A 16,162-nucleotide genomic window follows, 5' to 3' on the forward strand; every position below is an offset into this window, starting at 1 on the left:
TGGTTTACGAACTTCACATGCACTTGGAATATTCTCCGATGTCCTGTTTCTTTTACGATATAATAATATCTCTTAACACTATCTGTGTGCCAGCATACATAAACATTCATTTGAAGATGACTAAGCAGGCAAATTTGGTAAGCAGTTATGCATAAAGTATTTTATTTCAAATATATTAACAGCTTTAGCAGAATTTTACAAGTCTTCCTTCGGTGAAACAATGTGTTTTGATCGAGAAGTGTTTCAGCACTTGTCCGTTACCTCCTCTATGCTTGTGGTTATTTAATAATTTATGTTGTCTTCATCTCAAATTTACAGAATGCCGTTCTGTGGTAAATTATAGACTGGCAGCACATTGCCTCATTACTGTAACTCCACAAATGGCTTTCTATTTGTTCCTAGAGCACAACACACACTGCCACTGCCAACTGTACAGTTTCTCGGCACTTCACAGATAACTTTCTACACTTTTTATACACTTTAAAATAGTCTTGAAATAACTTATTATCCACGGTTCCAGTGTGTACGAGTAACAAGTTCTTTCTTTCTAGTTCATTCACTTTTTTTGCAAGAAATTTATATCCTTTTTTACTAGCTTTTCCCTGTGTGTGAAGATAGGAACCTCATCAGAAATACTACATAGCGGTATTGCAGGGTACAAACAAATAAAATCTATGTTCAAGTCATCACATAGCAAAATATTGGGGTACTTTGAGCTGAATACTCTAGTTGTAAATTGAATATTACTCCAGACCTGCTTCCTTATTTTGCACTCCTTATCCGGATAGGAAATGGTAAAACAATTGCCCCAAGTACAATAACTCCCTACGTCCCCTCTGAACACCATGACACAGTGCTTCACACGATGCCTTAATACGCACGAAATTTCAAACACAAATGCGAGGAAAAGCGTACGTGCCGAGCAAGCGCCGTGCACGTCATCGCAGCTGCGTGTGCGCAGTAATGCCCGTTTTCTGCCGCTCCCAGGCAACTTCTCCATTTCCACAAACTAAGCTGACACAGTGCAATGGCTGCAAACGTAGCGTCAGAGTCATTTCCCACATACGGTGAACTTAGTTTGCATATGCAGCAAAAGTATTGTGGTTTCGAAAGTTTCACTTTCAGTTATGTTACGTGCTGTGGCTTTGGCTGTACTTTTTGAGCTGAGAAGGGAGGGAAACTTTACAGACTTCCTTCTGTATTGATTGATGTAGATACGCCGTACGTATAAAAGGCTATTAAAATTCAGAGAAACAAAAACTAAAGAAAGCAAATGAATTACAGGAAAAACAAAAGTGATGGCAAATCACAAAAGTCAAATATGTACACAGGTTGAAAGATGAAGTTTTTATTTATATATGCATCATTCTGAACCCTTGACAGGGGTATACTCTACTTGCAAAATGTAGCAAATATTACATGAGATAATAAAAGCACTCCACACTCTGAGAAAGAAACATAAAACAAAAATATAAAAACAACTGTATGTAAAAGAAAAATGAGAACATTTGAAGAAAAATCGTTAACACAGATTTTATGTCTCAACATGCTAATGTATGTTAATTTTTCAAATCATTTAGTAAAAAGTGATTTTGGAAGTCACAGTTTCTGCACTACTTCCTCATGGCCACGCTTCTACTGCCTTGTGTCACTAAACCTTGTATCTTATTTCACTCCCTTAGAAGCAGATGAATTCTTGTTTCCAGGAAGCTGTGAATTATTTTCTCCTGTACACTGTGGCAGGCTGGGAAAACTACTTTCTCCTCCACTGACGCAACCACGGAAGTGGCTACATCAGAGATCAACAGTTCACCTGAGAGTAACATCTTGTTGTTTGCTTCTCAACTACACCTCTGCCTTTTGAAATACAAACAAAACCTCACTTGCTGGCTCAATAAGTGAGGTCTCTGTAAAGGATTTTAGTTGTAAAAGCACGTTCACAGACATACAGACATTTTCTCTAGACGCTATTGGGCTCCCCTCGAAAAATTTGCAAAGTTCGTGACGCTTCATAACTTGCCTAACAGTGTGACCACATAAATAGTAGAGAGACTGGTGCTCACCATCACACACAGCGTTACGAAGGGGGTTCATCGACTTCCTCGGAACACTTATCCTCATCTTCACTTAGCGATTCCCCCATTAATTTTATTTTCATTATTATCTGTGACAGTAATAAAGATCAGAGAAAGAGCAATAACCCTCAGTGCCAATTTCTACTCTTGTGGTGCTGGTATGGGACTTTTGAACCTGACCACTGAAAACAGATTTTCTAAGGATCTTTTGTAAATCTACTCGACAGCAAAAATTTAAATTTATTCTCATTCAGGAATGTGTCCTAAAATTCCAAAATACTGGCAGTTATCAAAATTACGCCAGACTGAATTGGTTTCCAGGCACTGTTCAGGCCAATTTCCAAGTTTTCAAATAATCACAGTGTCCTAAAGATGGCAGAGAGCCTCACTGTATGTTTGTTCATCAGAACAACTCAGAGCCATAACTGGAGCTCTGGATGTCATGAGGCAAGATCACTCACGAACGTGCTTTAGAAACCGTGCTGTGGTTAAAGTATTTTGCTGCGGTTTCTCTGTCTTGACAGCATACTCACTGGCTGCTGCAGTCTCGCTGTTAATTAGGGCAGTAGCCGAGCCAACTTTCATTTTCTCATAATGGTTTGGCCTCAGACACCCCTCACGCAGTTCTGGTATCAGTTTAAGACTTAAACCAGTGTCTATCTCAAGCCACTGTTACACACGATTTATTTGTACCTTATTACAAGGTAGATCACGTTCCTCGACAACATTTTGTGAAAGGAAGACTGATTGCCCATTGACTAACTGAATCCTCATATTTTTCAAAATGTGTGGTGAATCTGTGAGGAAAATTAGTTTCCTATTATTATCACAAGGATACTGGGAGAAACTAATTCTGAAAACCTTTCAACAACAATTCCAAATTCTCGCCATTCAGTTCGATTTTGCCCTGCCGTATCTGACACGATGCAGTGAACATTGTACGAATGCCCGAGATTCTCTAATAATGTTTATAATGATGTCTTTGACATGAGAACTGAAAAAAAGATGGCCATGTGTAATGGTAACCTATGATTTCTTTCCATCTTGAGGTGGTACCACCCAGCATAAAAACTAATGCATGAGAAGCTGTAGTTGTTGCAAGGGCAAGATTTGATGGAGGTATGGTATGATTACCAATGATGCAGCCATTGCTTCAATCATATTCGAATGATAGATTGACACTAAACTCATCCATCACGAGAACACTATGTTTCTCCCCTGGTAACATGTGCCCAAGCTTGACTTTCAGCGAACTTATGAGCTCCCTCAGCACAACAGGCCTAAATTTTACATTCTGTAGCGAACATCTCACGGTTCTGTCTGAAGGAAATGGAAGTTTATTTTCCAGCAGGACTTTGCACCCCATACCACCACAAGCTAGTCTAATTTTCAGCCCTTCCTGCACTATTTCCCCTTCGTTAATATTGCGAACTGATCTGCACCGAATAAACCGTGCACACTGGAAAGGAGGTTGTCTTTAGTAAAAGGCACAAAAGAAGAGAGGTTGAGTTTTTAGTTTAAAACTTCAATTTCAGCATGAAGCTGTTTTACTTGGTTCTTCAGGGTGGTGACTTCATCTTCTATTGGGTCCAAGTTCTCTGCAGGATTGATGCCATTGTGGTCACATTTGAAGGCTGTCCAGCCTCTGGAACACAAATTTGCAATATTACAATATTCAAAAATAAAAAGCATTTAACACTATAATATGTTTTTAAGTAGCCAGGGATTCTTTCTCAATATACTATCGTATGCGATTTAAGGATACACAAGGTGACAAAATGTTAGTTTCGAAGCACAGAAGCAAATTATGACTATCTGAGTGGTATTATTCCAGGTGTGCGCTTACTACCATGAAATGCAAAATTAATGCCATATACTAAAGTGAGTCTGGCGATATACCATCTGACTTTTGGAAAAGCATCATCCACACAATTCCGAAGACGGCAAGAGCTGACAAGTGCAAGAATTATCGCACAATCAGCTTAACAGCTCATGCATCGAAGCTGCTTACAAGAATAATATACAGAAGAATGGAAAAGAAAATTGAGAATGCGCTAGGTGACGATCAGTTTGGCTTTAGGAATAGTAAAGGGACGAGAGAGGCAATTCTGACGTTACGGCTAATAATGGAAGCAAGGCTAAAGAAAAATCAAGACACTTTCATAGGATTTGTCGACCTGGAAAAAAGCGTTCGACAATATAAAATGGTGCAAGCTGTTCGAGATTCTGAAAAAAGTAGGGGTAAGCTATAGGGAGAGATGGGTCATATACAATATGTACAACAACCAAGAGGGAATAATAAGAGTGGACGATCAAGAACGAAGTGCTCGTATTAAGAAGGGTGTAAGACAAGGCTGTAGCCTTTCGCCCCTACTCTTCAATCTGTACATCGAGGAAGCAATGATGGAAATAAAAGAAAGGTTCAGGAGTGGAATTAAAATACAAGGTGAAAGGATATCAATGATACAATTCGCTGATGACATTGCTATCCTGAGTGAAAGTGAAGAAGAATTAAATGATCTGCTGAACGGAATGAACAGACTAATGAGTACACAGTACGGTTTGAGAGTAAGTCGGAGAAAGACGAAGGTAATGAGAAGTAGTAGAAATGAGAACAGCGAGAAACTTAACATCAGGATTGATGGTCACGAAGTCAATGAAGTTAAGGAATTCTGCTACCTAGGCAGTAAAATAACCAATGACAGACGGAGCAAGGAGGACATCAAAAGCAGACTCGCTATGGCAAAAAAGGCATTTCTGGCCAAGAGAAGTCTACTAATATCAAATACTGGCCTTAATTTGAGGAAGAAATTTCTGAGGATGTACGTCTGGAGTACAGCATTGTATGGTAGTGAAACATGGACTGTGGGAAAACCGGAACAGAAGAGAATCGAAGCATTTGAGATGTGGTGCTGTAGACGAATGTTGAAAATTAGGTGGACTGATAAGGTAAGGAATGAGGAGGTTCTACGCAGAATCGGAGAGGAAGGGAATATGTGGAAAACACTGATAAGGAGAAGGGACAGGATGATAGGACATCTGCTAAGACATGAGGGAATGACTTCCATGGTACTAGAGGGAGCTGTAGAGGGCAAAAACTGTAGAGGAAGACAGAGATTGGAATACGTCAAGCAAATAATTGAGGACGTAGGTTGCAAGTGCTACTCTGAGATGAAGAGGTTAGCACAGGAACGGAATTCGTGGCGGGCCGCATCAAACTAGTCAGTAGACTGATGAAAAAAACTAAAGTGAAATTGTAGATGACCAATTATACTGAATTCACAACAACACTTCAATCATAACAGAGCATGTGAGGCTTAAATATAAAAACCATACTAGCTGTGGGACCAGTTGTACTTTCTGAACAATAAATGATTAAATTATCACGGCCAAACCTAACCACAAGATTAGATATCTTAGCACCTGTTGTGGCACATATTGCCAATAAACGCAAAACTCTGATTACAAAGTTTTAAAAACATGAATGGTAAGGGGAAACTCTTAAGTAAACTTTAACCAGCTATGGTAACAAATCAAAGCATCTATTTTCTAATTTAGGTATAATGTTTAACAGTACATCAGAAATACAGTATATACAGTATCCAGTGGCAAGCAGTAGAACGATATAGCAGAAAGGTATGAGGAAAGACATTACCGTTTCTTTCATCAGATACCAATACAAGTGGACTGTTTATGTAAGATATGTGGTCCTGTTCAGTAAATTATCTTGTGGCGAAGTATTTTGTTCCCTCCATCAACAGAAGAGAAATCTGTTAACATCGAGTATAGATTTAAGTGTCAGGAAATCATTTCTGAAAGTATTTGTATGTAGTGTAGACCTGTGTGGAAGTGAGACGTGGACGATAAATAGTTTGGACAAGAAGAGAATAGAAGCTTTCGAAATGTGGTGCTACAGAAGAATGCTGAAGATTAGATGGGTAGATCACGTAACTAATGAGGAGGTATTCAATAGAATTGGGGAGAAGAGAAGTTTGTGGCACAACTTGACTAGAAGAAGGGATCGGTTGGTAGGATATGTTCCGAGGCATCAAGGGATCACAAATTTAGCATTGGGGGGCAGCGTGGAGGGTAAAAATCGTAGAGGGAGACCAAGAGATGAATACACTAAGCAGATTCAGAAGGATGTAGGTTGCAGCAGGTACTGGGAGAGGATGAAGCTTGCACTGGATAGAGTAGCATGGAGAGTTGCATGAAACCAGTCTCTGGACTGAAAACAAACAACAACAACAACAACAACAACAACAGACCCTGGACATGTCAGTTTGAAAAATATACAGCTGCTGTGAATGAAATATTTGAGTCTGTTTCTGTACACAACTCAGGATTAAAATGAGAGTATGAAACAATTTCTGAAGATGAAGCTCTAAGCCACATATTTACTACAACTTTTAGAAAGGTGTAGTAACACGATTCACGTTTCTGTCGCACTTCACCTAGTGTACACCGGGAACTGTCTGCTAGACCTGCCCGATGTCAACTGATTGGGCCCGACCGTGCTGCCGGAGTTGTTCTTATGCCAGCAGAGGTCACGTCCGAATTCTCGCGTGCCCTCTGGTGGACAGGACCCTACTTGCAGCAACTACCGTCCGTGACGCGCCGTGCCAATGTGCGCCTCCCGCGATCTTTCTGGTGGCTACAGGAAAAGGTATATGCTTATTGTACTCAATTGACAAAGTATTTCCTATGACAACTTCTACGATACAAGTAAGCCTGCTGTCTGCAACCATAATGCTGTGAAGGGATGTTTTGTGTCTCCTACTGATCAAAACAACAAATGTGAGCTGTTGGCAGTCACACGAGATTTTCAGAGTGTCATAATTCAGCAGCAAGTGACAGCATGACATGTGTAAAAAGCTATTGATACAGTGAACAATATTTTTGAGTTACCTGTATCCTCAGCACGTTTCTCTAGTAGGCCAACAGGTTTCCTCTCAGCAATAGCTTTACGTGCCACTGGTGGCTTACGGTAACAGAATATGGTTGGCACAGCATTTGGTTTAAGTTTTACCGCTGCATCAACTTTGTTGGTTTCAAACTGGTCTGGAGTGAAGTGATTCTGGTAAACAGAAACAGTCCTATCAGCCAATTTGAATACAAACTTTGTGATATAAAAATTTCAAAACTATTCATTATAGCTACAGTTTATAATATAAAATATATGAAACAGCAATATCAATAGAACTGAGCACACATTCCTCATAACTACATGAAGTGCAAGAAGCTGAGAGAAACATGAATTAGGTACGGTAGCTATGCAGAAACACTGCAACATTAATCAGTCTCTCAGCTTCTACCTGCAAACTAATTGAAAAATTTCATTTTACATCAGAAAACTAACATCTTTCAGGTAATGTATTGTATATTCATTCAAGTTTAATTTTCATAAGATTCACATTTCCTGTGTAGGTTTAGGTTTGCTGTGTAACAACAAGTACTGTATGATGGGCATATTGTAGGCCTATCTAGTAGACTGCCGATTGTACAAGAAGCTGTATTAAAAGAAGTAATTAAAATACCCTGTACTGTTAAGATTGACGTTGCAATTCAGCTATGCTTTTCTTTTCATTTATTTCAATGACTGTTAAAACAGTAGACTTACATTGTTAAAAGCAAATAATAGGCAATTTGAAAAAGAACATCACTACCACACCAATTATTTTCAAGAAACTTACTGGAAACGATACATTGTTAATTTGTCTTTAAAGAACAGTTAGCTATAGTAGCTTAATTTTCGGAGGATGCAACAACGTACTCTAAAACATCCAAATGTTGCATTTTCCATCTTCAACAGTTGGGCCTACACACTGAATATGCAACAAAAACAACGTTTAGCTATTTCGTCTTTTGTGCCCTTACAGCAGTCTGTACATTACAGATCTACTAGAAACGAACCATTCTCACTACTTTTGGTAAAAATTGGCTTGAAATCGACGTACCTTTTAAAAACAATCTTGGCGGCTTTAGGCTAACCACGTATAACGATGCACCAAATCTGATCACGAAGTAAGTCAAAAAACAGCAAGTTTATTACACAGTGAGTCTTAAGCCCTAAGATGATTTGTGCTAATCAATACAAACTGTGCTTACTGCACACCAGCTAGAGTCTCTTGTGGGTTGCCAGTTGTTTCTGCTGATTTTCATCAGATTCTGCTGAGTTTCATCAGCCATATTCTCCTCCCTGCCGCATCTCTCCCTTCCGAAGCAATCCTGTACAGTTCTCCTCCCTTTTCGCCTCGAAACAAACAGCCGAAAGCACAGCACTGAGGCATTATTCTACTTAAAACTTCGAAAATACACAACACGTCCCATGCTTCACACACAATTCTCAGGCCAACGATGGTTTCTAATGTCATGTGATGCAGTCGCTGCCAATCCTGAGATGCGAACGGCAACCAATGCAGGGATGTAGGATGGCCGTGCTTTCCTTTATACAGAGCTTTACTACTTCTGTAAACATGCCACAAATCCAGAGCAGCAAAGTGGAGTGCACCTAAACTCACCTTGCTCCCAACTTCGGACTTTCTAGCAAAACGACTTCCTCGTGGAAGAACAAATAGGTATGTTTTAAACCCTCAACTATACGAGCAGGTGGATCAGCAAAGTTTCACAAATCATAAGATGGTATGAGACTTGTAGGTGGGACAGATTCTGTAAGGATTCAACATTCACATTTTGCATTATAAACAACACACTTATATCCTACAGCAGCCTCGAAATAAATTCTCGAACTTGCACAGTTAGGTGCTAATCATTGGTTGGTTGTTTGAGGTTTAAGGGACCAAACAGCAAGGTCATCAGTCCCTTGTTTCAGATGTGGTCCGCTAATGTGACATCTCAGGAAAGTCAGAACAATAAAAGGGAAAAGGCTAAAAACATAAAGGGGCAGTCATGTTGTCAGTGGTAAAAACAAAATGAGGGAAGTCATCAAGAGAATGAACCCAACGCTATGCTGAAGCAGCATAGGCAAGACCACCTGTGGCTTAAAAGGTACAACAGCTAGAATGTAGAAAGTACGTATGGGAAAAGGAGACTAACTAAGCCTTAAAAAGAAGGGTAAAAACAGAGTAAAAGGGGAAGAAAAGAGGATTTTGGTCAGGGAGGTGAATCGGGAATCTCCAAGCACTGCTTGCAGTGGGAGACACCCAAACACTCACCGCCCTGCCCCAATACCAGAGAGAGATTAAAAACCTTAAAACTGAGAATAAAAACCACTTTCCCAGAAGAAACCGAGAACCAGAGAGACCATCTGGGAATCGTCAGCCAACATCAAAGGTAAAGCGTGGGGGAGTCTGTACTTAGCACGCAGAAGGGGGCATTCAACCAAAATGTGGGCTACCGACTGGAAGGCTCCACAACCACAAAGTGGCGGTGGCTCATCACGCAAAAGAAAACCATGGGTCAGCCTGGTATGGCCAATGCGGAGACGACACAGTGTGGTCGAGTCCTTTCGGGAGATGCGAAAGGAAGAACGCCACGGGCCTGGTGTCACCTTAATTGCACGAAGTTTATTAGACAAGGGAGTAGCCTCCCAAGAATTGGCCCATGACTGTGCGAAGTGGGATTTGATGTGAAGCCCTAAATCCGCTGCAGGGGGGGCTACAGAAAACGGGGGGGTAAGTAACTGCTCCCCCAGCCAAACGATCCGCGAGCTATTACCCGGGATACCCACATGGCCAGGGACCCAAAGGAAGTCAATGGAACAAGCAGCACGGTGAATATCAGCGAGATGGTCACGGATGGCAGAGACCAAGGGATGGCGCGAAAAACACCGGTCAATAGCAAGAAGGCCACTCATTGAGTCCGTGCATAACAAAACGCGGTTGTGTTGGGACTGTTTAATAAAGGTAAGGGCCTGGGAAATTGCCATCAATTCCGCAGTAAACACCCCACATGTAGGTGGCAGCAGATGATTTTCCCTTCCGACAGAGGACATGAAGGCATACCCCACATGATCAGCAGATTTAGAGCCATCAGTGTAAAAAACAACAGCATCCCGAAACTCCCATAAAATTTGGCGGAAAAAGGAACGGAACACCACCGGGGGGATGGAATCTTTCGGACCTCGGCGGAGATCCATCCGAATTCGAGGCCGAGGAACTAACCAAGGGGGGTGGAGGGGAGGGAGCGAGGAAGGCAGGACAAAGAAGGAAGCTGAAAATCACGGCAAAGAGACGCAAGGCGCAGCCCAGCCGGTAAACCCGCCCGAGGGCGGGAGTCGGGTGGGCGACGTCCATGGTCTGGGAATAGGATAGAATAGGAAGGATGAGCGGGAGAGGAACAGATAGTGAGTGCATAAGACACCAGAAGCTGGGACTGCCGAACAGAAAGGGGGGGCGATCCCAGCTTCAACCAGGAGACTATCAACAGGGCTAGTAGGAAAGGCACCGGTGGCCAAACGGATACCACGATGGTGGACTGGATCCAGCATGTGCAGTGTCGAAGGAGCAGCTGAACCATAAACTTGACTACCACAGTCCAAGCAAGACAGAACTAGAGCACGATAAAGACGGAGGAGGAGGGAACGGTCCGCACCCCAAGAGGAGTAGGCAAGGAAGCGAAGGACATTTAGTTTACGGACACATCCTACCTTCAGATGTCTGATATGGGGCAGCCAAGTGAGCTTGTTGTCAAAAAGAAGGACCAGGAAACGAAACTGTGGGACCACAGGCAATCGGTGGGCATCGAGATAGAGCTCCGGATCAGGGTGGATCGTAATACGGAGACAGAAGTGGACCACCCGCGATTTTAGAGGAGAGAATTGGAACCCGTGTGAGAAGGTCCACGGAGAGGCACGCCGTATAGCTCCATGGAGCTGCCACTCTGCAGATGCCATCGAAGAGGAACTAACCCAAATGCAGAAATCATCCACATACAGGGCAGGGGCGACCAAAGGACCGACAGAGGCCACAAGTCCATCGATAGCAATGAGGAAAAGAAGGACACTCAAGACAGAACCCTGTGGGATGCCCGTCTCCTGGGTCCGTGGAGAACTAAAAACAGTACCAACTCGAACTCTGAACGACCGACGGAACAGGAACTGGCGGATAAAAATCGGGAGTGGGCCCCGAAGACCCCACTGATGAAGGGTAAGTAAGATGTGATGGCGCCAGGCCGTGTCATAGGCCTTGCGAAGGTCAAAAAACAATGCATCCAAATGGCGGCGCTGGGAAAAAGCCTGCTGAACTGCGGATTCCGAGCGAAGTAAATGATTGATCGGAGACCGTCCTTCTCGAAAGCCACACTGGTAAGGGGACAACAGATCCCGAGATTCGAGGACCCAATTGAGCCGACGGGCTACCATCCGTTCGAATAACTTACAAACAACATCGGTCAAACTAATTGGCCGATAGCTGTCAACAGATAGGGGGTTCTTACCAGGCTTAAGGACAGGAACCACGATGCTATCCCTCCACTGAGAAGGAAAGTCACCCTGAAGCCAGATACGGTTAAACACCCGAAGAAGATGTTGCCGTTGTGGAGCACTGAGATGTTGAAGCAGTTGGTTATGAATGGAATCTGGGCCGGGGGCCGCATCATGAGAAAAAGATAGAGCAGAAAGAAATTCCCATTCCGTAAAAGGTTCGTTGTAAGATTCTGACTCACAAGGGGTGAAACATAAGGTGAGAGCTTCAGCCCACTGTTTCAAGTGAAGGAAAGCAGCCGGATAGGAGGCTGACACTGATGCCACTGCAAAATGGGTCGCAAGATGTTCTGCAAGAACTAACGGGTCCTTATAAAGGCCATCTGGGAGGCGAAGGCCTGGGAGGGTGGAGTGCCGATGGCAACCTTGGAGACAGCGAAGTGTAGCCCATACCCGTGACAGAGGGACAGTGGAACCAAGGGAAGAAACGAATCGTTCCCAACATATCCGCTTGCTCTGTTTGATTAAATAACGGGCTTTAGCGCAGAGGCGTTTAAACGTAGTAAGGCTGGCTACGGATGGGTGCCTCTTAAGGTGTTGCAAAGCTCGACGGCAATCACGGATGGCAATGGCAATGGCCGTACTCCACCACGGGACTTGCCGACGACGAAATGGTCCAGATGAGCGCGGGACAGCAAGGCTAGCAGCACGAACAATCGCGTCAGACACGTCACGTAGGACGTCATCAATACAACCTGACAAAGAGGGAGAAAATTCGACCTGTGCAGTGTATAGAGGCCAAACGGCGCGGTGGAAAGACCAACGAGGTAACCTGTCCATCGAGGAGTGGGAAGGGAGCGAGATAATTAACGGGAAATGGTCACTATCACAAAGGTCGTCGTGTGGCGACCAGTGTAATGAAGGGAGGAGAGAGGGAGAAGAAAAAGAAAGATCAATGGCAGAAAAGGAACCACGGCCGGCACTGAAATGAGTAGGGGAGCCATCATTAAGAAGGCACAGGTCGTGGTCTGCAATAAACTGGTCTATGAGAAGACCTCGTCTAGATGGAAAGGCACTGCCCCACAAAGGATGATGAGCATTAAAATCCCCAAGGAGGAGGAAGGGAGGAGGAAGTCGCTGAAGAAGGGTGGTGAAGGCAGCAGGCGTAAGAGTCCTGTCAGGAGGGAGATAAAGATTGCAAACTGTGACCGCAGAGTGTAGGTGGACCCTAACAGCAACCGCTTCCAATGTAGTTTGAAGAGGAATCCACGTGCTAGCAATGTCTGTACGGACCAACGTACAAACGCCACCAGAAGCCCGCAGGGGTCCGACCTGATTTCGACAGAAAACACGGAACCCACGGAGGGTCGGTGAGTGAGAATCAGTAAAATGAGATTCCTGGAGAACCACACAAGCTGCAGAGTAAGACGAAAGAAGGGATTTCAATTCCGGAAGGTGACGATAGTATCCATTAGAATTCCATTGCAGAACCACAGAACGATGATTTAAATGGGGACTGAACACGCTAAAGCCAGTCATACCGCCGGGTCCCAACCCGTCACCGACAAGGAGGCGGCGACACCCTTGAAAGACAGGTCAGAATCCGGTTGTGAAGCTGGGGATGAGACCTCCGGTGACACGAGGCTCTTTGTCCCGGGACTTATGTTTCTTCTTCCGTTCAGGCTGAGATCGAGGAGGGCTGTGTGGCATAATGGAGCCGGCTGCAGCAAGATCAGGAACAGAAAGAGACCGGGCGACCTGGGAGCCGACAGACCGTGGCTCTCGCGGTCGTCGCGCGGCAGCAGACCTTTGGCCTGGAAGGTGCCGGGAAGGGGCATCCCGGGAGAGGCGCCCTTGACCGGCAGACGCCGAAGGAGTGGGAGACTTCTCCGGCTGGGGAGGGGGAGCGGCGCCCAGAGGAGAAGGTGTGGGAGCCGCAGGGGAGGGGGGGAGGAGAGGGGTCAGGGATGGGGGTAAGGAAGGGGGAGGAAGGGGTGAAGATGTAACCGAGGCGTAACTAGATGTCATGGACACAGGGTGCAATCGTGCATATTTCTTACGGGCCTCTGTGTAGGTTAAACGATCGAGGGACTTATACTCCTGTATCTTTTTTTCTTTCTTATAGACTGGGCAATCTGGTGAATGTGGAGAATGACTACCATGACAACTTACACATACAGGAGGGGGAACACAGACTCTCCTCATGGAGTGGATGTCCACAGTCACCACAGAGAGGGGCCTGGGAACAGCGAGAAAACATGTGGCCAAAACGCAAGCACTTAAAATACCGCATAGGAGGTGGGATGTACGGCTTCACATCACAGCGATAGACCATAATCTTAACTTTCTCAGGAAGGGTATCCCCTTCAAAGGCCAGGATAAAGGCACCAGTATCAATACGATTATCTTTAGGACCCTTCTGAACACGCCGAACAAAGTGAACACCCGCCGTCCGAGCTTGTCCTGAAGTTCCTCATCAGTTTGAAGGATGAGGTCCCTGTGAAAAATCACAGCTTGTACCATATTTAGAGACTGGTGAGGGGTAATGGACACAGGAATTGTGCCAAGATGGGTACAGGCACGAAGGGCCGCAGATTGGGCAGCTGAAGCAGTTTTTATCAGCAACGAACCCGACCGCATCTTGCTCAGGGAGTCCACTTCGCCGAACTTGTCTTCAATGTGTTCCACAAAGAATAAAGGTTTGACACTGGAGAAAGTATCTCCATCAGTCCTGGTGCAAACTAGATAACGGGGGAAAGGTTTTGCCCCTAGACGACGGGCCTGACCCTCCTCCCAGGGGGTAGCCATGGAAGGTTTTTTTTTTTTTTTGGTTTTTTGGTTTTTTTAGGGCGCAAAACTTCTATGGTCATTAGCGCCCGGTCCGTGACTTAGGAAACAGGAAAAAAACGAAATTTAAAATCAGCAGCAATGGGAACAAAATCATAAAATAGGAGAAACTAAAGGCAGAAGGAATGCTTAAAAATCCACTATAGAAAGGGGTTGGTTGTCCCCGAAAAAAAAGGCTTCAAATGACTGACGTCATTTCACTGTCACTAATAAACTGTAGAACGCGGTCAGCTGAGCGCGTGTCATCTGCTAAAATCGACGATAGATCAGGCGATAGCTGTAGACGGGAGCGTAACGGATTAAAATAGGGGCATTCAATTAAAAGGTGTCTGACCGTCCACGGCTGAGAGCAGTGGGGACAGAGTGGGGGAGGATCACCGCTTAAAAGATGTCGATGACTAAAAAGACAGTGCCCTATCCGGAGTCTGGCTAAAATTACCTCCTCCCGACGACGCGATCGGGAGGAAGAGGTCCATGCGCAAGGAAGGGCTTTCACTTCCCGCAATTTATTATGGGGAAGTGTTGACCAATGCGCATGCCATAAATGAGCAACTTGGCGACATAAACCGCTCCGTAGATCGGTAAACGGAAGAGACTGAATAGCTGGCCGAGGAAGAGAGACTGCAGCCTTGGCCGCTATATCGGCTGCCTCATTTCCACAGATACCAGCGTGTCCCGGGAGCCAGAGGAACGCCACTGAGACGCCCCCCAGGTGGAGCAAGCGCAGACAGTCCTGAATCCGGTGGACCAGAGGGTGCACAGGGTAAAGAGCTTGGAGACTTAGGAGAGAGCTGAGAGAATCTGAGCAGATTACGTACTGTATCCGCTGATGGCGGCGGATGTAGTGGACAGCCTGGAGAATAGCGTAAAGCTCCGCAGTATAAACCGAACACTGGTCGGGAAGCCGAAAGTGATTTGGGGTGTCGCCAACAATATAGGCACTCCCTACACCTAACGATGTTTTCGAGCCGTCGGTGTAAATAAATGTGGCTTCCGTCATTTGTGCACATAGAGCAGCAAATGCCCGACGGTAAACAAGTGAAGGGGTACCATCCTTGGGAAATTGACATAGGTCGCTGAGCAAGTCGATCCGGGGACGGAGCCAAGGCGGTGCTGTACCCCAAGTTGTCAAGAAGGTTTTAGGAAAGCGGAAGGAGAGAGAATGGAGCAGTTGACGGAAGCGGACTCCCGGGGGTAGTAGGGAGGAGGAGCGGCCTGCATACCCGACATCAAGGGAGGCGTCGAAAAAAAGGTCATGGGCTGGATTAGCAGGCATGGAAGACAAATGGCTAGCATAACAACTCAGAAGGACTGCCCGCCGATTGGATAGCGGAGGTTCAGCAGTCTCAGCATAAAGGCTTTCCACAGGGCTGGTGTAAAAAGCTCCAGACACTAAACGTAATCCACGGTGGTGGATAGAGTCGAGACGCCGAAGAATAGACGGCCGAGCAGAGGAGTAGACTATGCTTCCATAGTCCAATTTTGAGCGCACTAAGGCGCGATAGAGGCGGAGAAGGACCACTCGGTCCGCTCCCCAAGAGGTGCCATTCAGGACACGGAGGGTGTTAAGGGAACGCAGACAGCGAGCCGAAAGATAGGAAACGTGGGAGGACCAGCACAGTTTTCTGTCAAACATAAGACCCAAGAATTTAGCGACGTCGGAAAACGGAAGGTTGACAGGACCTAGATGTAAGGAGGGCGGAAGAAACTCCTTACGTCGCCAAAAATTAACACAAACGGTCTTACTGGGTGAGAAACGGAAGCCGGTTTCGATGCTCCATGAGTGGAGGCGATCGAGACATCCTTGAAGACGTCGTTCAAGAAGGCTGGTCTGTTGAGAGCTGTAGTAGATCGCAAA

General features: G+C 45.0%; 1 protein-coding gene across 1 annotated transcript in view; it reads right to left on the reverse strand.

The window, feature by feature from the left end:
• Window positions 1-1,324: 1,324 nt before the first annotated feature.
• LOC124719996 (peroxynitrite isomerase THAP4-like) overlaps window positions 1,325-16,162 on the reverse strand; it is a 30,955-nt gene continuing 16,117 nt past the window's right edge. The window contains exons 2-3 of the mRNA XM_047245224.1: window positions 6,984-7,152; window positions 1,325-3,720 (exon numbers count right to left, since the gene is read on the reverse strand). Coding sequence (XP_047101180.1) covers window positions 3,656-3,720; window positions 6,984-7,152 — 234 coding nt within the window. The 3' untranslated portion in view covers window positions 1,325-3,655. The remainder of the gene's footprint in view (window positions 3,721-6,983; window positions 7,153-16,162) is intronic.

This window comes from Schistocerca piceifrons, chromosome 11, assembly GCF_021461385.2.
Source record: "Schistocerca piceifrons isolate TAMUIC-IGC-003096 chromosome 11, iqSchPice1.1, whole genome shotgun sequence".
Taxonomy (NCBI): Eukaryota; Metazoa; Arthropoda; class Insecta; order Orthoptera; family Acrididae; genus Schistocerca; species Schistocerca piceifrons.